A 23,931-nucleotide genomic window follows, 5' to 3' on the forward strand; every position below is an offset into this window, starting at 1 on the left:
GGAGTTAAAATTTTTGTTCTCTAGGAGATTTTAATGATTAAACTTTCATCTTTGGGGTTAGCTATTTTTAGAAATGCACGTTCAAACACGATGAATAATCTGAAAAATGTATCCCCGAAACTGTTTACCTCCCAAAATAATAAATCATTTGTTTAAATTTTTAATAATTTCCTTTTTTTTGTTTATTGTTTTCACATTGTAAATTTAATAATTATAATAATGGTTTGTAAATTTATCAAGACAAAAAGGTTTTATTCATTTATATGAATGCATTTTTATCCATTGAATCGTTTCTTATTTTGATTAAAATACATTTATGCGTAATATTTGAAATATAAGTTACTTGAATCGTGCTGTTCGATCTCTCAATATTTTTTGGTTACTTTTTCGGATGTTTGTAGCGGGTGTTCTTGTCGAGCAATAAAATGAACATTTGATGCCGTTTCAACGAGGGGTGGTACTTAAAGGTAACTTAGGGATCGCTATTGTTGAACATAGAATATTAAAAACAAATAATACAAGTACGGCTCCTGCTCCGCATATTTACACAAAAATACAGTGAGGTGAACAACTTTAACAGCGATGCGGAGGTTCGAGTGGGATCTAAAAGAAAAAAACATTTTTGGGGGCTTGGGTGGAACAGATTTAAACGATGCAAGGCTCGTCCTCCAATTAAGTGTGTGGTTGTGTGTGTGTTTATCATATAATTTAAATAACTAACAATTTATGTTTATTTACGAGTGTAGTGTAGTGTAGTGTGTGTATCTCATATAAGGCCCTAGAGTGCAAATATCCATGCTGGCAACTTCAACTCCATCACAAACCGCATAGTATTCGCGCTTAAAAATAAGTGTTTTTTAGTGTTTAATTTAACATTCTGTTTTTTATGGTTTTAAGGGGGTTTTCTTTTCTTTAACTAGGCTAAGTATTTACTGTAGTAATAATGATTATTGTTAAATTTATGCTAAACATGTGCTGGCTGTATTCTGAAATCTGAAATATTTCAACTCGAGTTTAACAGTTTGCGTTGTTTTTTGTTTTGGATTCTCTAGCTTTTGTTCTTGCGAAATAATTTACAAAAAATATATGTATTTACACATATATATATATATACTTATCGCCGCTCCAACGATCTCCTCCGATCTTCACCATTTAAAAATACAAATATATATAAAAATTAATTAAGTATTAAATGCATTTTTTTTTGTGAGTTGCTCGGTACTTTTTCTTTTTTTTTGTCGTTTTTGTTTTTGTCTGGAAAAGCAAGAAAATCATGGCGAAAATTCCTTGGACCAAGAGTTAAAGATCAATAAAGAAATGTTCGTTGTTCTGGAAACCTTGTTTGTATTAAGTTAATAATTAATAATTTGAGACTGACTAAAACGATTAGAATTGAAGTTGACATTTCTTACACATTCTCATTTTTGGTTTTTGGCTAGAACTGGAATCGAAAGCATTATCAATTACATAGTCGTAAATTTATTGTCATGGCAAACACTTTGATAGTTAAATAGGGATTTTTGGTTTTTGTTTCTTTATCTTTTTCTTTTTTAATTTTTACATTAATACGCACACGGAATTTTGCTAATAGATTTTTGCGAGACTTTTCCAAAGATTTTCCTTTAATTTTTACACACTAGTTTCGAATAATCTCAAACGTTCGGGTTTGAATTAGTCGCTAAATAATCGTTAATAAGGCCAAATTAAGTTTTTCATTCGTATGTATATATGTTAAATATTAGTTAGTAAGTGTAGTTAGAATTAGATTTAGAGTTAGGGGGTTAGCGTATGGCTTTACGAACGTCTGTCGATTGGCAAGCGGCAGCCGGAGGCCTAAATGCACGAGTTGCACCTTTGGGGGGGGGCGCGGCTCTGGCCAAATGGAATGATCTTGTAGGTATTCTCTTTTCGCGATTTTTGGGTTAAGAGTTAGGTGTTAGGGCGGGAAACTTTAAAGCGTCTTAGTTCGAGAAGAATTCTTTTTGGGGCACTATCCTTAAGTAAGAGAGTTTGAAACGCGCTGCAAGCGGTGGGTTTTCCATTTAAATAAACTATGAGGGGGGCTTGACGACTTTACAATGTGCATATGGTGGTTCTAATACAGTTTCGCTGATTAATACTTTTCATCTGGTCTTGTTGGGGTATTGTCTGTATTTTAGTTTTCTAATTTTCATGCTATGATTGGTCCGGAGGTTGTGGGTGGAAAATTCACTTCGAGCGGGATTGCGATGATAAACCCTGCCTGGCTCGAACGCTCAATAACTAAACTTAGAACGAATACATAATCATAAAAAATGTACATTTATTCCATCAAGGAGTGGCATTCAAACGAATCTTGAGTATTCTGCAGCACTTGGTACTGGGATCCAGCTCCTGGAACTATAAAAATTAAGCCTATATCCGTAAACGAGGCTGGGCCAAAAATAAAATCAATTCTCGGCTCTCAGCTAAAACTTAGACGATAATGTAATGAGACGTAAATTAAAATATAAAAAATACTAAAAACAAACTGCTTTTAACATGATAAAATAATAAATTCGCTCAAACGAAAGGTTTACATTTTTCTCAACGGCTTCTCGCTGCTCTTTTTAGGTTATATGGCTATAAAAAATATTCATCTTTTTTATGTAATCTGCCTAAAGTGCATATCTTTGGGGTGTGGTGTGTGTGTGTTCCTGCACATTTTGAGATTTTTCGTTCTTCGGTTTTTCTTTTTAAGTACAGCCTGTAAGTGCAGTAGCTGTTTATGGCACTGTTGCTAACCCTGGACAGCAACCATGTTAAACTTAACATTTTATGGCTAGCCTGTACATGCCCCCTCTGTTAGCTTAGTTGGGAGGAAACATTTTGGCGTTGAAGAAGTCAAAGGCGGGCGTGGACGAGGGTGGGGCCTGTGCTGAGGGCGGCGGTGGCGGGGGCAGCAGGCCAGCATGGTGGTGGAAAAACTGCGCTGGTGTCTGCGGAAAGCCCGCTCCCGACAGCAAAGGCGGTGGGTGCGGCGCCGGCGGACGATGTTGCTGTTGGTTTGGCGGAGGCGGCAGCATCACCCCGGCTCCTGGCCAGGGTACACGATGCTGCTGTTGTTGCTGCTGCTGGTGCTGGAAGGCAGCCATGGCAGCCAGAGGATGCGAATGTGGGTGGTGTGGATGCGAATGCGGCGGATAGGCGTTGTTCCCGGCCTGCACTCGGCGGCGACCGCGGTTGGTTGGCGTCGGCTGGGGTGGTGCTCCTCCTCCAGGCGGCTGAGGAACTGCTCCTGGTGGGCAGGTGGGCGGCACTGAGGTGTCGCTTACCTATTCCCTGTAGGGCTTGCAGTAGGAGTAGCGGTGGTTCATGTGCTGGCTGTAGCTGCCCGAGTGCGAGAACCGTTTCAGGCACTTGGAGCATTGGAAGGGCTTCTCCCCACTGTGGAGGCGCTTGTGCTCCGTCAGGTGGTGCTTGTGCTTGAAGGCCTTGGGGCAGTCCATGCACTGGTAGGGTCGTTGACCTGTTTTTTGGAAAAATAGAATAATTAGGATCTAAGATCGAGGAGGATCGCAAGTTATAAACTCACCGGAATGCTCGTATTTGTGCCTCGCTAGGGAACTCTGCTTGGCGAAAGCCTTCTCGCACTGGTCGCAGACATATGGCAAGTCCGGATCGCCGGCGTGTCCATGGGTCTCCGCCTTGCCCCTCCTCTGCTTGGGGGGCAGCAGTCCACCAGAGAAGTCGTCCTCGTGCGAAATGCGCGAGTCATCGTCCCGCCACGAGCGCTTCTCCGATCCTCCCGGACTGAGGCTGGTGCCTCGGTAGTCGGGCAGCTTAATACTGTTCATCAGGGGATGGTTCGGTGCATACTCGCCACCTGGTCGCATCTGGAAAAGCGCCTCCATGGGCAGCCGCTGCATGGGAAGCATGTAGGCAGGAAGTCCCGGAAAGGCCTGGTTATTGCGAGGAGTATTGGCCTCCAGTTGGCTGTTGGGCGGCGACGGCGGCGGTGCGGCTCCAAAATACAAAGCTGCCGCGGATGAGGGTGAAATCGAAGCCGGTGACATCGAAGCTGAGCTGGAGAACTTCCGGCTCAGGTTGATGGCTTCCGGGTTGAGAGCTTCGGCCGTTTGCGGAGGCATATAAGTAGGGGAGCTCTCACTCTTGGGGGTCAGAGGATCGCGCTTAACAGACAGGTCCAGAGGTTGGTCTTCACGAGATGCACTGGACTGGGACTCGGTTGTGGGAGGGACTGTGGCGCTTTGGTTGCTCTGGAAACTCTGCATCTTGCGCTCTCGGGAGCGATTGTTTTGGAACCACACCTGCACCACTCGGGGATCCAGCTGCAACCTGGCCGCTATCAGGCGGAACTCATCCCTGCTGGGTCGGGAGTTCAGGGAGTAGTGCTGCTTCAGTTGCTGCTGCTGCTCCTCGTTTATGGCCGTGCGCACGCGGACCTTTCGCTCGCCAGTCTCCTGGTTCCTGGGCTCCTCCTCCTCTTCTTCCTCATCTTCCTCGCTGGCGGACGGCAGGACGAAGGCTGGGGCTTGTAGGCTCTGCTGCTGCTGCTGTTGTTGTTGCTGGAAATGTTGCTCCATCTCCTCCTTGATGAGGCCACAAAGAACCTTCTCGTGCTGCACCAGTTCCGTGGGATGGTTGAATTGCTTGGAGCAGCGACTGCAGCGCAAATCGGCAGGCTGTTCTGGAGCTGGAATGGGTTCTTCCTCCATGACTTGGGGCTCTGGTTCTAGCGGTTGTACCTCCGGTTCCTGTTTGATGACCTGCGGCGATGGGGGATTGCTTTCCGGAGCAGGAGATGCTTCGCGGCTGGTCTCCCGCTTAATGGGAGCGACCTCCTCATGCTCTTGAGGAGTGGCAGCCCGTTCCTTAACCTCCGGCTCATCGATATCCATCACCAGCTTGGGTTCCTCGGGTGTCTCCTCCTCTTGGATCTCCTGCTCCCGCTGTTCCTCCTCCCTTTGTTGCTGGCCTGCAGCCGTCAATTGAAGCAATCGCTGAATGCTGTAGGGATGCATTCGAGGATCCAGGGCGGCCATGAAGGGATTCGGAAAGGCCAGTAGGGCAGCATTCATGTAGTTTGTGTGGTGGAAGTTCGGGAAGGACGCGGGTCCATTGTTGGCCGCCTGGTTCTGAGCATCGCTGGCAAAGTAAATCATGGGGTTCGGCAGACCCGGCAGGGGCGGTTGCTCCTGGAGCTTGCCTTTGGCCTGGTCCGAGGGCGAGAGGCGTGACGACGAGCCCGATCCCGGACCCTTTTCCAATCTCTTTAGCAGAGCCCGGTTGTTGTTCAGCTTGAGGCCCATGCTGATGCACTTCTTGGAGGTCATGTGGGAGGAGAAGCTTCCCGAGTGGGAGAACCGCTTGCCGCAGTTGTCACAGCCGAAGGGCTTCTCGCCGGAGTGGATCCGCACATGCTCCTTGAGGTGATGCTTGAACTTGAAGGCCTTGTCGCACTCCTTGCACTTGAATTTCCGCAGAAGGGCGCTCTCGTCATGACTGATCATGTGCCTCTGGAGTCGGTAGACGTTGGCAAAGGCCTTGTGGCAGATACGGCAGGTCTGAAAGAAGAAGGAAAACATGTTATTACGTGGAATTCTGGTTGTTGGGAAGATATAGCACTATGGCGGCGTTACCTCTTCAAACAGAGACTCCGCCAGAGCAGAAACAGCTGAAGCTGACATTTGGCCAGAGTCTTCTTCTGCTGGTTTCCCTCAACTGAAAGCTGTACACCAACGCACAGCACACAGCACAGGTAATAAAAACTGTTTAAAACAACAGGCGTATTTATTTGTCTTAATTTTAACGGCTTTCTAATTTGCTTCAAGGCAAAAAACGAGACCGCAAAGCAGGCCAAATCAAAAGCGACCGCCCAAAACGAGGCGACTTTGGTGTTTGCATGTTTTTTCGGTGCGTTTCGAAATCGCACAGATGATATTTTCTATGATATTTTGATATTTTGTGATTCAGCCAAACGTTTTCCAAACGAAACTCATAAAACTACGATAATAACAACGAGTAAACTTCAATTAACCGACTGCCGCCAGCAGCGTAAGACGAAAGGAAACAACGCGCCCAGAAATAACGCACGCGAAGAAGAAGACGAAGAAGAAGAGGGGTACAGTGGGACCAAAGATCACTTTCGTTGGGCGAAATAGAATAGTAATAAATACAAGAAGATTATTTATTAGTTTCTTCTAACATCCAATAGGAAAATATATATTTTTTTAATTAAAACTCTAAATTTACAAATAAAAGTATTGGTAATACCAAATATATTTATTACTTATCAATATATTTTGGGCCAAATATTGAAAGCCATTCCCATAGTACTTCATGAGAGAAAGATGGAGTGAAGGTGAGAAGGAAAAACACAACAGAAAGACCCCACAGCGTGGGAGCGCGAGAGAACAAGCTGCGCTCAGCTGTGGATCTCAATTTTAAATTAAACTTCAATTGGAAAATTGCGACAAAACGGACATGAAAAAACACAAGCCAAACATCAACAAAAGCTCTCTAAATAAACAAAGTGCACCGGAATCACATCAAATGTTTCAACAGCTGATGCTAATCAATTTTTTTTTTAGGCTTTTGTTTGTTCTTTTGTGATTTGATTTGTTTGGCAACAAATTGAACGCATCACATGCAGCTCTCCTGTTGTTGTTGTTGTTAAAGGTGGAGCGGTGTAAAGTGAAAACGAAAGTAGAGCCATAGACGGCATTAATATATTTTTACTTTTTCGATTTTCCACTTAGCGGATGCGATGAAAGATTTGCGGCGCTTGCCGGACAGATGGCAACACGTGTTGTCCCGCCCCCTCCACTGGCAGCCCCCACCCTTACGAGTGTGATTATTTTGTGTTGTTTACCGGTCAGGCGTTGAACTTTCCCGTTATTGTTATCTCACCTTCCCTATTTTTCCTCCTTGGGAAAAATATTTGTTATTTTCGGAACGATCATGGCTTTACTTTTGTGAACCCCGCTGTAGCAATAGGGTATTTGATGGAATTCCTTTAAATTTTATATCCACCCATCCACTGTTTGCCACCTCATCGGGGTTATGGTTACTCATGAATTTCAATTAACGCCGTTCGCATATTGCGCCATTAGTCATTATCATCAACGCATAAAAACAATTTACACACTCGGGATGAGATCACAAGTCCCCTTATATTCGACAAACTATTATTATGTGTCGTAATTAGTTCGTACACTAACGTGACACTGTGTTTATTTTCTCAGTGTGTTGTGGAAAAATAATACTGTTATAGCGGGCCTCCTAATTTCTTTGTGTTTTTAAAAAACAAAACGGAAAATGCTTTTTCTCATCGTTTCGACAGCAATAACAATTTCCGTTTCCTCTCCTTTGTTGTTCTACCTGCCACGCTTCTTGCAGCCATTTGATGACGTCATCCCCGGCACTCGGCGGCCATTAGCCACTTCAGAATGTCAGGTGAGAGTGAGCGGAATGACTGGAAAAGGTAAAATGGCCACCTGTTGGCCTCTCTCGCTCGCATACAAAGTCTAACAATCGTAAACCCGTTATCTCTGCTGCCATGCCGAAGTTGGACTATGTCCATCCCGCTCTGGCGCACACACATTCCGCATAAAGCGGTTAATCAGGTTGTCGTTTGTTGGTTTTAGCCCAACCACTACAATAATGACTTGAATTTAAGTTTTTCTTGTAACTTATTATTCGAAAATATTTATAGCTGTATTATTACTGAGCATTATCGAGGTAGCACTGCACACACCTCCCTGAACGGACATTAAACCGCAGCTAACAATGGTGGGGCTTTGTTGTCGTCGCTGTTATCAATTAAATGTAAGCGAGGCGCAGTGCAAACGAAATGGAAATGAAAATGGCAGCCGTGAGATACGGCACACAGATACTAAACACACACCAGCACAGCCAATAGTGCACACGTATTCAAAAGGTAAGTTCCATTTGTGATGCGTCAGCCGGATTCTTATGCGTTTGTTGTTGCTTTTGCGGTTTGTTATTATTATATTTGCGATGAACTGGCAGCGGAAATGCCAATTGAAGCTACCTTTAACAAAAGCCCCACCGAAGATGCCCGCCCCCGGGGTTAACTGACGGGCAGAATCCCCGGCAACGGCCGTCCCAGCCGGAGAGGGATGACTCAAGTGGATTTTAGGGGGACCCACTTGAGCTAAAGTTGGAAATTGATTGATTCCCCTAAGCGAGTGGTCGCGGCGAGCACATGGAATTCGAAGCTAACCCACTCGAGTGGTAAGGTACAGCCTAACCTCTGTGGCATTAGCTCCGTTAGGCCACGCACACGCTCTCCCTTTCTTTGCCACATGTTGCTGGGTAGCTTCTTAATTAATTACATTTCAGAGGAATTTTGTTCAATACACCGAAAGAAATTATATTTTATTATTATTAGGGGTGAAAGGTGGTGGAATTATTTTGTGAAATTAATTAAATGATCATTTTTTAATCAGAAATGATTTTATTATTTATATTTCCATGTATTCTAGTTCACCATAAATGGAAGAATATTCGGGGTATTTCAGAACTGATAAGACCCACCTTATCTGCTACTCAATCAATCCGAAAGAGGCGCGTGTGGTGCGTAAACAAATAAAGCGGATCAGGGACGGGATGAGTTTGCGGATTACCGACACAACTAGCTCTATAAGTATCTCTCCAAGGAACTATGATCAGGTGAGCAGAAGAGTAAACATTCAATTCGGTTGTAACTCAGCGGGATGTATTCTTATCATCAACAAGAATACTTATCAGCACGAATGACAGACCGAGAAATTGAGCCGGAAATTGGCAAGACCACCCGAACGGATCGGCTTCAAAGCACTCGTCAAGTTGAATTATAATGTCAGGATGGTCCAGCGGCTGCATTTTAGCCTGGTTAATTGTGGGCGACAAGCCTTTGGCTATAATTATACCGCAACGTAGGTGGGCGCCTGCCTAGTTGGACCGGGCCAAAAACGTCTCAGGCCCACTAATAGACAAATCAAACGAACGAGACTACCCCCCCACGCACACTCTTACACTGTTGGGATATAGAAAGATAATGTCGTGTCGGAGACAGAGAGCTAATTTGTGAACGTATTTCACGATTGCTGGGTGGAAATGCTTTATGCAGTGAGTGACATGGGAATTTGGCCATAATAGCGAGCATAATTGGCCGTAAAAGATGATCGACCGAAGGGAGATCGGTTGCCTTTCAAAGTGACAAGCCCAAAGGCAGGCAACAATGTTGACAAAATACCGATGTCACAAGTACAGTGGGAACTCAAGCAGAAAGACATAAAGTATAAAAATATTTTTGTTTTGAAAAGGGCCATATAATGTCTAAAATATACTTTTTTCGTTTTTTAAAAGCATTTTACCTTTTTAAAATAAATCTCAACCCACTGTTTTTCGAAAAAATGTGGACGTATAGTATCTGATAGATATAGAAGCGCACCTGTCGCCTGACGAAATGCGTAAACAAAAATAACAACAAGCGACAAGCTCAAAGTTTTCTGCTTCTGTTTTTGTTTTATTCTATTTTGTTCTTTTTGAGGTCAGCTAAGAAATAATAATATTAACGACGCCACAAAGAAATGTTTAGCGCAAAAAAAAAAAACAAAAAGATGAAAAGCGAGTGAAAAAATACGACGAACATTATATGTCTGATCTAACTACTTTATAGCGAATAAGCGACCCAATTTTTAGCTTATCGCACCGCAGCTGTCACCGCGAAGAAAAATAGAACTGAAAATAAAAAGATGGAGTGGAAGTGGATTGGATTCGAAATTGGAATACGACTGATTAGCCCACAGATCTCAAATGAATGAATCCCCCACACACATGGACCATTGACGTACCTTGCCGGAGACAGAGACAGAACTAATTGTAGTACCTAGAATACAGAGGTCCAATGGGGTTATCTGGCCAGATCACGCCTGGGAATAGAGAGGCTGATAAGCCCCAAGAGGTAGAGCTCAAAATCAGACTCCGAATCGGAATCGAGTCGGGCTCGGTTAATTTATTGTCTGTATGGTGCTGGGACAATGAGTGTGTATTACGTAGTTCGGTCAGTGAGAGTTCATTAACTTTCGTTGCTGGGCTTGTGCGATCATCTCAGAATTAATTCCATTGGGAAATGAAAATTGATTAACACGCGCATTTAACAGGGAAATACTTTTAGCCATTGCGGTCATTTCGGCTGCCGCATTTCTCAATATTTTATGGTTCGCTTTGTGCAGACAACAAAATGCAGATACACCCAAGTATCTGCTGGGATTTAAAATTATTAATTTTCCATAAATCATATCGAGTTCATCTGTTGCCGGGAAATTTTCTCAAAATCTGTTTCGCTTTTCATTCGCCAGACCCAGCGACAAATCAAACTTAATTGTTTATAAATAAAACGTTTTTCTCAATGATGCCTGATGCTCTGATTTTTTTCTCAGCCAAGAGACCTGCGAAATTAGTTGAGTATTAGGAAAACATAAATTAGGCAACTTGGCGGCATAAATAAAATTTATCACTTTTGATAAAAGCCTGTGGTAGACGAGAAAGATGTGGGTCTTGGGAAATTAAGGAAACGTGTCTTCCAAAAATTAAAATTATGATTATTTCCCAGCAGCTGTTAAGGTCAGTGCTGGATTGCTGGTTTCTAGAAACAATAAATTCAATTTAAATAAAAATAAAATGATCTACCTTCTTAGAACCATAATTTCCCCGTCTATTATAAAAATTTCTTCTTTAATAAAATTTATTTATGGATTGCTGGAACTATAAAAATATTTAAGTTATAAATACTAAACAAATATTTCTCTAAGAACTACAATTTCCAATACTTTTATAACAATTTCTTCGCACAATCATACTTCCCCTTAAAATGTCAAGTGCTCCAGCACTATATATGTATGTATAGGGAAGACAAGGGCCCTGGTTCCAACTTTCCAATTCCCTTTCTCCCATCACCCGAAGAACAGCGCATTTCTCATTAAACATATCAAGTAACAACCGCACAATAAACGTCATGAGTGAAAAAACCCACGGGACTCGCTGGAGAAAATCCGATGAGGGGGAAACCGTCCAAGGAATTTCCATGTGAGAAACTGCCACAAGCAGAGCCACATAATTTATGGCCCTCACGGTGAAAGTTGATATAAATCTCAGGAGTAACTTAAAAATGAAAAAGAAATTGAACTGAAAGACAAGAGGAACGACCAAGAAGTTTAAATTGTGGCCCGTCGTAGTGGCCGACATGTGGAAAGTGCAGGTGGAAATCCAGGAGGGGATATCCTTCAGGAAACAGGAACTCCCAATGATGATGATGATGATGTCGTAAAAATAGAGACACATCAATAGGAAGACCATAAATTATTTTGACAAGTAATTATTAAAAAATGAAAATGGTTTAAAAAATAAAATAAATTCCCAGGAACATAAATCAGAGTGATTTAAAAATTATTTTAAAGTTCACAGGCAATTATTATGTATTTAAAGCATTTGGCTGGGAAACTTTTTTAATTTGTTTGCCTTAATTGCAAATAATTTTTAAACTTTTAACAGCACTAAATGCCACATCCCCCCACCCTTGACCTTACATAAAAATACATTTAAAAGTGAGTAGAGTTACAAAAAAAAGCTCAAGCAAGGGTTGCGAGAGGGGCGTTAAATAAATTGCTATTAATTTTTCTCTGGCTCCGTTCGTCAAGCGGCGCCGCAAAGACGACGACCCATGCGGATGGCAGGACTCGACGGGCGCACAGGACCCGCAGGACTACACCTAAAGTGCATATAATTTTTCAATTTGAATTGTCTGCCCTGCTCCATTTTGTGGCGGTGGCCACCAAAAGGTGGCAGAAAACAACAAAAAGCCAGCCAGCCAACCCACCAAATGAGTTGTGGCCAAAAAGTTGCACCATTCGGCTGCGTGACTGGATGTGTGTGTACTTTTGTGTGCTTGTGCAGTTAAGCAAATATTTAATTGCTGCACTTTTTCTGCTGAAAGTTTGCCAGGACCTCCCCTTTGTGTTGGCTGGTGTTTTTTCGAGCCATAATTTATGTGCTGCCGTTTGCTTCGACCGCCTGCCCGCCATTTGACTCCTGCCCCCCGGTTAATGATGTTGACCTTAACAACAAATGTTAAATGTTGCATCAACAATGTTGGCTGCCCAATACGGATTGATCCCGACCCCCCCTTGCCTATCGCCCTGTCAGCGCCTGCGGCCGATTTTAATGCCTTTTCAATAAATGTGGCAAGTGTGCAAAAAAATGCACATTGTTGCCTACTTTTGTGAGTCGGCAGCGTGATTTCCATAATGAGCAATTTGTTTCACTGTCACTGTCGGTTGGCAGTCAGCCTTATTGTTATTTCGGGCACTGTTTTTGTTTGCCGCATAATTAATTGTTTTCACACATAATAATTTAATACGGCGAACACGTGTAAAGCCATTGGCCAACAATATTAAATAAATGCAATGTGCCACATCAATTATAATTGGTTTGTTCAGTGGGGAGTCTGGGTCAGTTTGTAGTTTGTTGCCACTTTTGCCATTTTGGCCATTTTCGCATGTGTTTAAACGCCATTAAAATAGCCGTAAATTATTCATATGCACCCTCAAACACTATGATTCGAAAGGTGGAGAGGGATTTCAAGAGTTTCAACTCATAAACCTGCACTTCATCACATATGAGTTGGCCAGCTTTATTAGCTTTCTAGCCAAGCTCTGGCAATCATTCCAGCTTAGGTAAATATTAATAACATGCAGACCAGAAAAAACGGAGAGATACAAGAAAAAGGAGAAAAGTAGAGCACAGTGGTAATAATTTTATGAAAATTATTAAAAATGTAGATTTTTATATGAAAGCAGTTTTATAAATTCGAGAGTATTTCTATGTAATTTCTAGTATTTCTTCTGTATATATTATACCAAAACATATCCCACTGTCTCTAATATGATTTTTTTTCATGGTTTGTGTATCAAACTTTTTCATTTCACTTGTTTCATATAGGGAAAGGTAAATGATGCCACACAGCCAAAAAAAAGAGAAAAAATGGAGCAGCATCCATAAAAAACAACAACAAACTAGTCATATGAATTTATGACCAGCCCTATAGGGTGGGGAAAAGTTTTTTCCCTTTTTGGGGGCTGAGGAGTGCTCAGCTAGATTGGGGGAATGCAACAAAATTATAATTTATGTGGCTTTAATAGCCGCTGGGTAGCCCCAAGGTGAACCAGAGCCTCAGTTCCTTACCCCTCCGACTTGCAGGTTTTTTCTTTTATTTTTTCTGGTCTTATCACATATGACGTCTGAGGCAGGCCAGAATTTTCTTTTTTACAGCCTCTCTCGTTTATGAAAACAAACCCAAGATGGAAGGACAAGCCGAAGGAGGCGAGAAAAACAAGTGGGCGGAGGCGTGTGGGGTAGGTGTTATCAGGTCGGCTTGCCTGTAGCAACATTTATTTTAATGCCTTATCACAATGGCAGGCCAGACTGTGGCTAGGCCTTAGAAACACAAAAAAAGAAACAACAACTGCACAATTGGGAGTTATGAGCGTGTGACTGACAGTATCCCTGTATACAAGTGTATATGTGGGTCTTTTTTTTATGCCCCTCCCCTCCTGATAACACCCCCAATTGTTTTTCTCCGTCGCGTCATTTGGGAATTTATACGTATTTACTATTTCTCCTTAGTTCGGTAACGCCTACGTTTTGTTTTTATGCCTCACTGCTGCCTCTTATCATAGTTTAGTGTTCTTGTTGTTTTGGCCGATAAAAAAAGTATACCCATACATCCATCCATACATCTATGAAAATGCAGGCGATAATAATTCCCGTTGCTTAAATGTTTCTATAACCGAGTTTTGTCAACAGGAAATATGCATAAGGTTTTTACTTGAATCTCGAGACTTGGATCTGACTTTATGGGATTGGATTCTGTACTTGGCACCGCAGCGCTCTCCCGTTATCATTTACTCATTTCCCGTTAACCACGAACAAAGCCCACGCATTGTGTTCAACGTCGGTGTGTCCGCGTGTCCCTGTGTCCGTGTGTCCGTGTGTCCGCGTGTGTGTGTTCAAAGATCAAGTGGAGAACCTCTGGCCCGGCCATTTTAGGTTTTTTCCCCATCACTTTTTTCTTTCTTCCCAGCCACAGATTATATGTATGACGATGCACGCACTTTAACACGTAAGCCATTCCAAGAAAAAACCAGAAGCCCAGGGGAATAATAAAGAATATTATTTAAACCTAATCAGTTTTTCTGGAAAAAGAAACAGAATTCCTCGGATTTAGTCACCGTGTTTTCGAAGCAAGCTTATCAACATTTCGACACAAAACTGGGGTAACAAACCGCAAGTGATAGCCAAAATATCGCAATACTGAATCATACTTCGAATACTTGTTTGAAGAGATGTATTTTTTTATCGGAAATTTACTTTTGGAGGACGACAAAATGTCGAATAATTCTGAAATCAGCCACAAAACCCCTTTGACTCACGGTTGAGGTTATAAGACTCCTTCCCTGAGTCATGGTTTAGTTTCAAATCCTTAGAAATCTATTTTATAACCAAGTCTTTTTATTGAAGCTTACCTGTGACACATTCTGGGGGGCTGGCTGGCCGCAAGGCGAGTGGAGGAGTTGGTGCTGCTCCAGCTGCTCCCTGGAGGCAAAGGCGGCGGTGCACTGCATGCAGGGGTAGGCCCCGCTGAGGTCCCCGGTGGTGGAGCCGGGACTGGAGGTGGATCGTGGTGCACTCAGATCCAGATCGTAGGCGGAGTTGCTGCCCACGCTGCTGTTGCTACCTGGGAGCTGGGGCGGCATCAGGGGCGGCTGGTGCTGCTGCTGCTGTTGGTGGTATTGCAGTTGCGACGATTGCTGCGACTGCTGCTGGTGGCTCGGCGAACTGGAGCTGGCGGAGCGGGCGGATTGCATGGCCAGAGCGGCGGCGGCCATGAACTGGGCTTGCAGGGCGGGCAGCTGGGGCGTGGCATGCGAGAGGTGGGCGAACAGATCGCTGGGGGGACCTGCTCCCACACCGCCCATTCCCACGCTGGAAATGGGGGAGCACATGGGCGACCGTTTGTTGGTATTGTTGTGGTTCTTGGCCAGATCACTGTTGTTGTTGTTGTTGCTGGAGTTGGCATTCGTGTTACCAATACTAGTGGTTGGCGATTTCAGATACCGCCGACTTCCGCTGCTCAAGTTGCTCTGCTCATCTTCCGGTTCGCTTTCCGGTTGCGCGGCTCCCAAGTTCAGCTTGTCGTGGGGATGCTCGCTGGCAATATGTTCACTCAGAGACTAAAAAATTAAAAATAAATTAAATAAATTAAGCAGTTGACTTAAGTTTTAATAAATCTTGTATGTAATTTCTACTTTAACAACCAAACATCTTTCTTGAAAGGTACTAGTATAGCCTATAACTGATTTTTGAATCTCTGTAATTCTTAACTAATTCCTGGAAACTCACGTGGAAGTCTGTGAATCGCTTGTGGCACTGGGTGCAGTTGACCAGAAAATCGTCGGCTGCGGCACCTGGTTGCACGTGCTGGCCATCCTGGGGTCCGGGCTTGCTGTGGTGCGGCGATTGGTTGTGGCTGTGGTGGTGCAGACTGGAGGCCAGCGCGGGAACTGTGGCGGGGCAAAAGATGGAGAAAAAACAAATTAACTGCCAGATCGTTTAAGAACCATAAAACAGAGCCAAGGAGCTTGGAAAACATAATGAGTGTTGAGGGGAGCGGCTGAGGTGGTTCCAGCCAAGGGCTCGCATGGATCGACTTAATTTCGTGGCAAATCAACTTTGCAGGCCTTCACGGAAGACTGGAATCCAGAGAGCCGATGATCTCATGGGTCTTCTGGATCCAGAAAAGAAAACAGAAACAAGAGGCAAAAGAATACGTAAAATAAAGAACGAAAAAGACTTGAAAAAACTCACGCACACTTGGGAAAGCTTAAAGATATTTGTATTATTTCAAGTTTAAATTCTTATTGTGTTTTTCTCAGTGTACTCTTGAAATACCCAAGAAGAGTTGACTTAATCAGTTGAAAAAAGCGTTCAACCATGGCAGAAATGAAAAAAAGACGGAAAAGAACTCTGAAGAAAGAGAAACAGAATAAGATTGCTTTGTTCAGTCGAGGGTCACTCGGTTGCCCTCTCTTTCCACCCTATCTTCATCTCTTTCCTGGCAACTTTGTATCTGTATCTAAGAAGGTAGAAGAGCCGCTGCAGATACTTCACAAAATGGAGTTTCTTTCTCCGCTCGCGTTGCCGAGTGCTGGGCTGTTTGTTTGTTTTTTCGTTGCCCACAATAAGAGTCTTTGTTCTGTTGCCATTTGATCGCTACCTTAATTTAAGCCAATTAACTGACGGCAGACGAATATGAAAAACAACAACAGCAGCAACAGCGGCAACAGCGGCAACCGCAGCGGGGAAAATATGAGATACAGATACAAATACTGTGGAATACGGGCAGCGGAATGAATGGACCCTGTTCGCGGCGGACTACTACCTTTCTGCCTGAGAAGTATCTGTGTCTGAGGGCTGTCCGGGGCAATCAAGCGCAATCTACGAAAGTTCATTGCACGTTTTCACTTTCAATAGTTGCAATCTTAATTGATTCTGATGCCCGGCCATGCGGGTCCGATCAAAAAGAAATTAAAACCTATGATAGTGGCAGAATCGACATGGAATCGTACATGGAATTAATTTATGCCACCACCCACCTATTGGTCGCCCACTTAAGAAGCCATTAAAACCCATTATAGGACAACAGCTGACAGCCATAGATATACAACTTGTCCAGATCCAGATCCCATATCCCAGGTCCCAGGCGATGGCGAGTTCATAATTTTAAGAACCAAGAATTTATTTCATTCGGCCTGCCTAATGACATTTTTATTAAAAGTTGTAAAACGACAACACTTTTTTATGGCCCAACATTTTGTTTCATCAACATAATGCTTCAAAGGGAAGACAACTGGAGGGGGGAACGGTTGGAAAAATGGTTGGGGAAAACGTGAAACTCAACAAGTGTGTCACCAGCTCATTTAGCTCAATCAATTTTTCATAACCGATGCGAGTGAGGAATTATTAACGCAATCGCCCCGAGACAATTCCGTATTTACACTTTTATATTTTCGTCGTGTCGGTTGGGCTGTCGGTAACCGTATTGAAATATTGAAAGTGTCCCGCAAATTAATTTCAATTTATGCCTCAGCCGAAACGAAACGAAATGAAAAGGAATTTCTTTTCTGAAAACGTATTTGTTTCTACGGAATTTGAGAGTCTCTTTTTGTGAACTTTTTCTTAGTCAGTTGGTTTCCACTTTCAGTCTGGGCCTCCTTGGGCTTTCAACTATTTTGCGCTTAACGCCAACCAATTGAAGTTGATTGATAGTGTTTTTTTTGGGTACAGGGGTATGATGGGATAAGGGGATATAATATTTAAATTTTTAAAAGAAACAAAGGTATTTGAAATTAAAAGATATGCATCTCAATAATCATACAATAAATAAATTCTAATTTTATGCGCTGAAAGTTATTTCCCTTTAACTTAGGTGAAGATATCAAAATGCGAATAAAAACAAAAGAATCGCCTGCTTTGACAGTTGCCAAAATGTTGATCGCTGGGCATTTCTTTCTGGGGGCTGTTTTGGGGCGAGGTGGACGTTTTTGAACAATTTATGGGCGGCCACACGTTGCCAAAAACAAAAACAAATGCGAAAGCCGGCAATCAAAAATCTCGGCGAGCTTTCATCAGTGGGTTAAATTGCAGCAGCTGCCGGGGGAGATCTTCTGGAACGGTGTCAAGTGTTTGTTGTAGCTTTTCTATCTGGTGGTGTGTTTTTGTTATTATTTCACCTGTGCGGTGGAAAACACGCGCACCCGAAATCGGTGGCATCGAGGGGACGGAAATGGGCCAGAGGGTTGGGGGCGGAAATATTATAAATAATACGAAGATGGGCAGGCGGCGTAAATCAATGGAAAAATATCAGAGTCTAAAAGATACATTTGTGGAAAGGCAAACATAGATACAGATAGAGATAGAACGTATCTGGCACCCACTAATTTTATGTGCTTTTTTTATTGCCAATTTTTATTAGCCAGACATATTTCGACTAAGCCCGGCTAATGCAAATTTATTTATTTCTCTTCTGCCTAGTTGGCCGTTTTCTTTATTTTTTGTGTTTGTGTTTTGAAAATTATTTTCAGCATTTAATTTATGGCCAGCGGACCTTCTGAGTTTTCCACCTGATTTCTCTCAGTCCCCGCCGCTGTCAGATGGCCAAAGTGTTTTTTAATATTTCACTGACAGCCGATTGTCAAAACGTGCGAGGAAAAGTGGGGAAGTCCACCGCGATGACAATTTTCCGCTCGCCGTCAGGTGAGACAAATTCTTTTCTTTTCTGGGTTTTAGCCGAACTTGTTGGGGTCTTGAATTGTTTAGGTTTTGCTGACGCAGTTACAGACAAATGGACGACAGGTGGCGCCTGGGACGGTACTCGGTGATATCCAGTGCAAATAAACATAAATTTTAGCACTTAATTATAAACAGACTTGGTGCTGCGCTCATTTGCAGTCAATGGACGTGGTTAGCATATTTATGAAATAAATTCCCATCGAATTGGCTGCAAATGAGCGAGTGCAGAGGCACTTATTCCAGAACTAGCTAATTGCCAATGAAAAACGACACTATCAGACAGCGACAATTAATTTATATATTTTTCTGTGGTCTGGGGCTGAAGAGCTGATACTGTTACAAACTAGATAATTGAAATACTTTAAGCTTTTTTTCCGGTGCATGTCCGGTGTAAACGAAAACCTGTGAGAAGGCCTCTTGCTATTGTTTTCAGATCGTTCAGGTTTCAGACGTGCGAAAGTTTATTAGGAAGAGCCCTCTTCGAACTCCTCAGGCCATCTCAAGTGGCAATCGAAGACACACATATAGTCCATGTGAGCAGCATATGGAGGCTTGATCCTGATACAGATAATCCCTCTATATTTAGAATGGCCGTACTCTTTCGGGGACCTAGGTAGTAACCCAGAGGCACCTTTGGCCCTGGTCTACTCTCCTCCTCCACTTTCCGAAATGGAAATGGGCACAAAGGTGCCCATGTTGCCCCTCAAGTGGCAATGCAAAGGTGCAGTTTCGGAGCCAGACGCAATACTAAATATAGAATTCTCCTCTACGACGGGCAGGGAGATTTTTCTTCTTTGCCCTTTTGCGTTTATTTGTTTGTTCAGCAAGCTGATGCTGCGTGCTGCATACTGCATGCTGCATGTTGCACGTTGCCAGTTGCTAGTTGCCTTTGCAGTGGCTGACTGCCACGTTTATTTTATTTGTAGCATTTTGCTTTGCTGAGTGGGAAATTTTAATAGCCAAGCGAGCCGTGTCCGTGTTCGTGTCCCTGTCCCTGTCCTTTTTTTTTGGTATGAGTCAGTCGGGGAATGGAAAGGAGGAACATATGTGTCCGTGGGTGCACTATATCTGCGATTTACCTTGAAAAAATATGCAGAAATGCGTGTGATGTCGGAGATGGTGGGCGTTGCACGGCTTGAAATTGGAGTTGCAGTAGAAAGCAATTAGAGAAATATGCCAAAAGTGGGAGGGAGGCAATTCATAGAGGTGTTTCAAAGGGAAGATGTACATGGCGGAGATGCAAGAACATGCCAAAGATACAATTTCAAAAACAAACAAAATATATACGCACTTCCCAGAATCGTAAAACAACTCCTCACCAGTGGACAGCTTCGATTTTATTTTAAAAATAAGTCAATAAATAATACGACACTTTTCCTCTTTGCGTATTTTTACGATCGACTTCTGGGAATCGCTATTCCGCAATGTTGGCTAACTTGTCTTGACTGGAAAGTAACTAAAATTTTTACAACATGCTTTAAAAATTGTATATATCTGTGTCCAAATATATGATACTATTTTAAATTTTAATTTATGCAGAAAACTCTTTATTAAATAAAAATATTGCCAAAGTTGAACTTAACTTGGCTAATTGATATTCACTTCGGCCGCGTTGGCTGTGTAGTATATATTTTTCACCCAATCGGTGGGGCAAAAAAAAAGGGCCTCGAATGCAATTGAAACTTTTTCTGTAGCTTCTGCGAGCAGCCACAATAGAGCTGTTGACTATTTTTGTTTATTTAAAACTTTTAACAATTATTGTGCAATTGTGCGAAATTTATTGCAATTGAACGCCAATCAGAAGGGAAATGGCAGCGGTTCTGTTGCTCCTTTTAGCCGCTTTTTCTCAATGCCCGCTACCCGTTAACCAAAATCGTTTACATGTTAAATTGTGCCTGCTGAGGGATGCAGCCCACCCCCTGGAAGCCTCCTTTTTGGCAGTGCAATTTTGCCTGCCCTTTGGCAACACCTTTTTTCATAGGGGTTTATAGAATTCAGGGGTTGGGGTTTTGGGGGGGCGCCTGAGTGCACCCTTTTGTTTGCGCCGATTTTTTGGCACTTTTTTTGGGCGGCACAATGAGCAGCACGAGAATTGTTGTCTCGTGCTGTGGCGGGCATTAAATAAATAAGAAAAAATATTCACAAAAATGCAGAAAGCACAAGGCGGCAGGAGGACCAGGTCCGGGCACATTCCGTGCAATTTTCACTTTACAACTGTTTCAAAGTTATCTTTGTTTCAATTGTGTGCAGAGCGGCAGCAAAGGGAGCAGCAAAAAATATTGGCAAACAATTTACTTTTGAGCAAACGCGAAATAAAAGTAAAATGTGGCAAATAATTTGCCCAAAGCTGCGGCAGGTTGAACATCGAGAGGACCGAATAATAAAAAAAGGGACTTACAGGATATCAAAGGGGATTTTTCCCTCATTGATTTATTGTCTCTTTTTTCTGTTTGCCGAGACTCGATTGCAATTTAAAGCTGAAGCAAGAAGTGTTTGCTTTCGGTATAAAGTAAAAGTATCTGCTACTCCACTTAAGATAGGCATCGCCAAAATTAATCATCTTCGCCAGATATGCCAGATAGTTTGGGGCCAAGTTTGTTTAATTTCGATTACCAGAAGACGGGAGAAGAGACGGTCCTGTCAACGGTGGAGGATGCAGGACGTGTAACAGGCTGGGCAGGAGTTATAAATGGCAGCACCGACAGCACCAGCATATAAAACTGACATCCACTGACAGGAAGCAAAATGATTAATTAGCCCGATGCTTCGAGAGGCATTCTAGGATCTCCTAGGACCAATCCAAGATCCAAATGCCAGATAAATGTTTAATTTCAGGCCAACGAAAAGTTGATCTAAATAGCATTGATGGGTGGAAATTAGCGCTGATTTAGTGGCCACGAGTCGGAACAGATACAGTTTAAATGTACATATATATAGAGAGCTAAGTATATGGCTGCCAAAGGGGGCGTTACCGTGTGTCTAGGTGATAACGGGGGACAGGTTTTTTTAGCCATGGCAAAATGTTTGATTTATGGCATTTTGGAGCCATTTCGAAATGCGACACAACACACGCCGAGCAGCGGAAAATTAGTACAAGATGCGCACCGATATTTCCAAAAAAGCTCCCAAGAACAGAATTTCGTATGTAGCCGGCGATTAATATCCATCGCAGTCGCAGCTGCCCAGCGCCATCAACATGGCCAGGGAAACAAACAACCGAGAGGAGCAAAGAAGCCAAGAACCGGAAAATATATAGATACATTTGTATCTGCAAGTATGTGGGCCAACCTGTGCGCCGCCGACTGATCGATTAGCCAAACTATCTGTTCCTCAAACGCTTGTTCGCATGTTCGAGGGCTTTTAGTTCCACCCACAGAACAGAGCACCAAGAACGGAGCTGCTTAAATAGCCATAAATTATAATTTATAGCTGCGGTGTAGCCTCTTTTTTTCTGCTTTTCTGTAACATGTGCAATTAATCCGTCTCCTTAGCTGGCTTATCAATTGTCATGTAGCCCGAATCGTGGGCGTTGACAATCGCCGCGAAGTTGCGCCATCCATTTACCCAATTTCTCAACTCAACTCATCGTTTTCAATTAATTTCTAAAGCTACTTCACACCTTCTCGTTTATGCTGATGAGCTCTGGCCACTGACAGTTTTATGCTTTGTTTACACACGTCGATAAGTATCTTTTGAAAGCGAGAGCCCACCAGCCATCAGCCAGCCTACAATATGGCCATAAAACAGGTTCTTCAATGGAGGTTTTTGTGGCCATGAATGGGCCAAGCAATTCTACCTGTTCTACCCGCGCATGCGGTTTCCTCAGCCAGGGGTAGCTACCTGTGTTTTCGATGGGTGGAGATTGCCAAGGCGGCGGTTCTGTGTTCGGTTCGGTTCACTTCGGCGGTGCCAACAAATCAAATTGAAATGTGGCTGCAATTGGTTGAACGCCGAACGAAAAAATGTAGAGAGGGACATGCCTACAGCCTGGGCTACAATCTAAATAAAAAGTGGTATGACTAACTAAGTAAATCTTTAATAAACCAAGTTCCAAAACTGATCTCTAATAGGTGATCCGATTTTTTTCGGTGCACATTCGGTTAAACTTTTTTGAGGTTGGAGTTAGGGTTCTCTCTCCTTTTCGAGGTAATTCGAAACCTCCTACGATCCTTACTCGTTTTTTATGTTTTTGTTTTTCTACAGTTTCTCTTTTTTTTTTTTCATTTTGTTCCCCTGAGGTGAAGACCACACATTGGGTTCTTGCAAGATGGCGGAATTTCTCGGAAACTGCCAAGCTTGCATATTTCGTCGATCGAGACTTGAAAGCCTTTGGCGCGAAAATCACAGTCACAGATACAGATACAGATACAGATACGGAGGTCCATCGCCCACCATCACCAATACGCACACTTGAAGCCGCCTTCAATTGCATCTCAGACTGATAATGAATTCGATCTTGTTTCGTGTGAGATACTGTGGGACTGTGGGATGATTCATCCGGGGTTCTATTGTCGATTGTTGGGGGAACACTTACACTGCATGGTGAAGGCTGTGGATGGCATGCTCTGCTGAATGATGGTATCCTCTTGGCCGAAACGTGAAGACGACGGCGCCAAACAGGACAACATTTGGAATGCTTATTGTGTTCTAACACTTGGCTTTAGCTTTCTGATTTTTAATTTTTGGTTGAAAAGATTGTTTTAGACTGGTTTTGGGTTCTTTTGGATTTTATTCCGTATTTGTTTTCGGGTAGCACACACGTGTGGCGGCCATTGGGGTTTATTCTGCGGCGATTTGAAACATTTGAAGCACTTTATCTTGTTGGTTTTTAGGGCAACGCTGCGCGGATCGCGTTTGTTTTTATTCTATTTCTCGAGTGGCTGGCTGGCTGTTCAGAAATATGTATTTATCTGTGCGTTCTCTGCGTGATTTTACTGTTGTGTTCTCAGAGGTTGGCTCTGTGGGAAAGCGACGCGTGTGCTGCCGTCGCGACGTCTACAATGCAACTGAATTCTAAGTTCTGACTTGGCCAGCATCTGAGTTAGTTGCCGCTGCCGCTGCCGCCGCCGCTACGTCCTCGTGTCCGTATCCGTCGGATTCGCTGCGAGACGAACTGAGAGATGCTAGCGAGAGCGCTCTATGTGAGGGTGTGCGTAAGCCACCACCAGCATAATATAACGGTGTAACGGTTCACCGTTTGCCTGTCCACGATTCAGATACATTTACGGGTGTACGGGAGGGTTTATATGTGCCTGCGACTGTGTGTGAGTATCTGTGTGTGTGTGGCGAGGTGATACCAAAGTGGGGTGGTACTGGTGGTGGTCGCTCTCCAATTGGAGAGCATATTCTGTAGAAGAATTCTTTTAATATAACATGGCTATGTTATTTCAATATCGTAAATGTTAAGCACTAGGCGCCATAGCACCCCTGAAAAGCAACGTAAAAGCCGAGAAAAAACGTAAGCAAACGTAAGGGTTTTGGTTAAATAATATTTGATATTATGTTGTTTATTAAATGTATTATTTTGTTCAACAT

At 43.1% G+C, this 23,931-nt stretch overlaps 1 protein-coding gene across 2 annotated transcripts; it reads right to left on the bottom strand.

Moving 5' to 3' along the window:
• Positions 1 to 207: 207 nt before the first annotated feature.
• Positions 208 to 23,409, bottom strand: zfh1 (Zn finger homeodomain 1). Of its 2 annotated transcripts, XM_017245576.3 has the most exons (5): positions 22,931 to 23,409; positions 15,448 to 15,608; positions 14,571 to 15,278; positions 3,554 to 5,546; positions 208 to 3,487 (listed from the first exon to the last, which is right to left on the bottom strand). In XM_017245576.3, the coding sequence occupies exons 1-5, from the start codon at positions 23,022 to 23,024 to the stop codon at positions 3,294 to 3,296; spliced, it is 3,150 nt and encodes a 1,049-aa protein (XP_017101065.2). In that variant the 5' UTR covers positions 23,025 to 23,409; the 3' UTR covers positions 208 to 3,293. The 2 variants fall into 2 exon arrangements, with proteins under 2 accessions (XP_017101065.2, XP_017101066.2); XM_017245577.3 differs by lacking the exons at positions 14,571 to 15,278; positions 15,448 to 15,608; positions 22,931 to 23,409 and adding an exon at positions 5,622 to 6,034.
• Positions 23,410 to 23,931: the final 522 nt, after the last annotated feature.

The sequence above is a fragment of the Drosophila bipectinata genome, chromosome 3R, assembly GCF_030179905.1.
Source record: "Drosophila bipectinata strain 14024-0381.07 chromosome 3R, DbipHiC1v2, whole genome shotgun sequence".
Classification (NCBI taxonomy): domain Eukaryota; kingdom Metazoa; phylum Arthropoda; class Insecta; order Diptera; family Drosophilidae; genus Drosophila; species Drosophila bipectinata.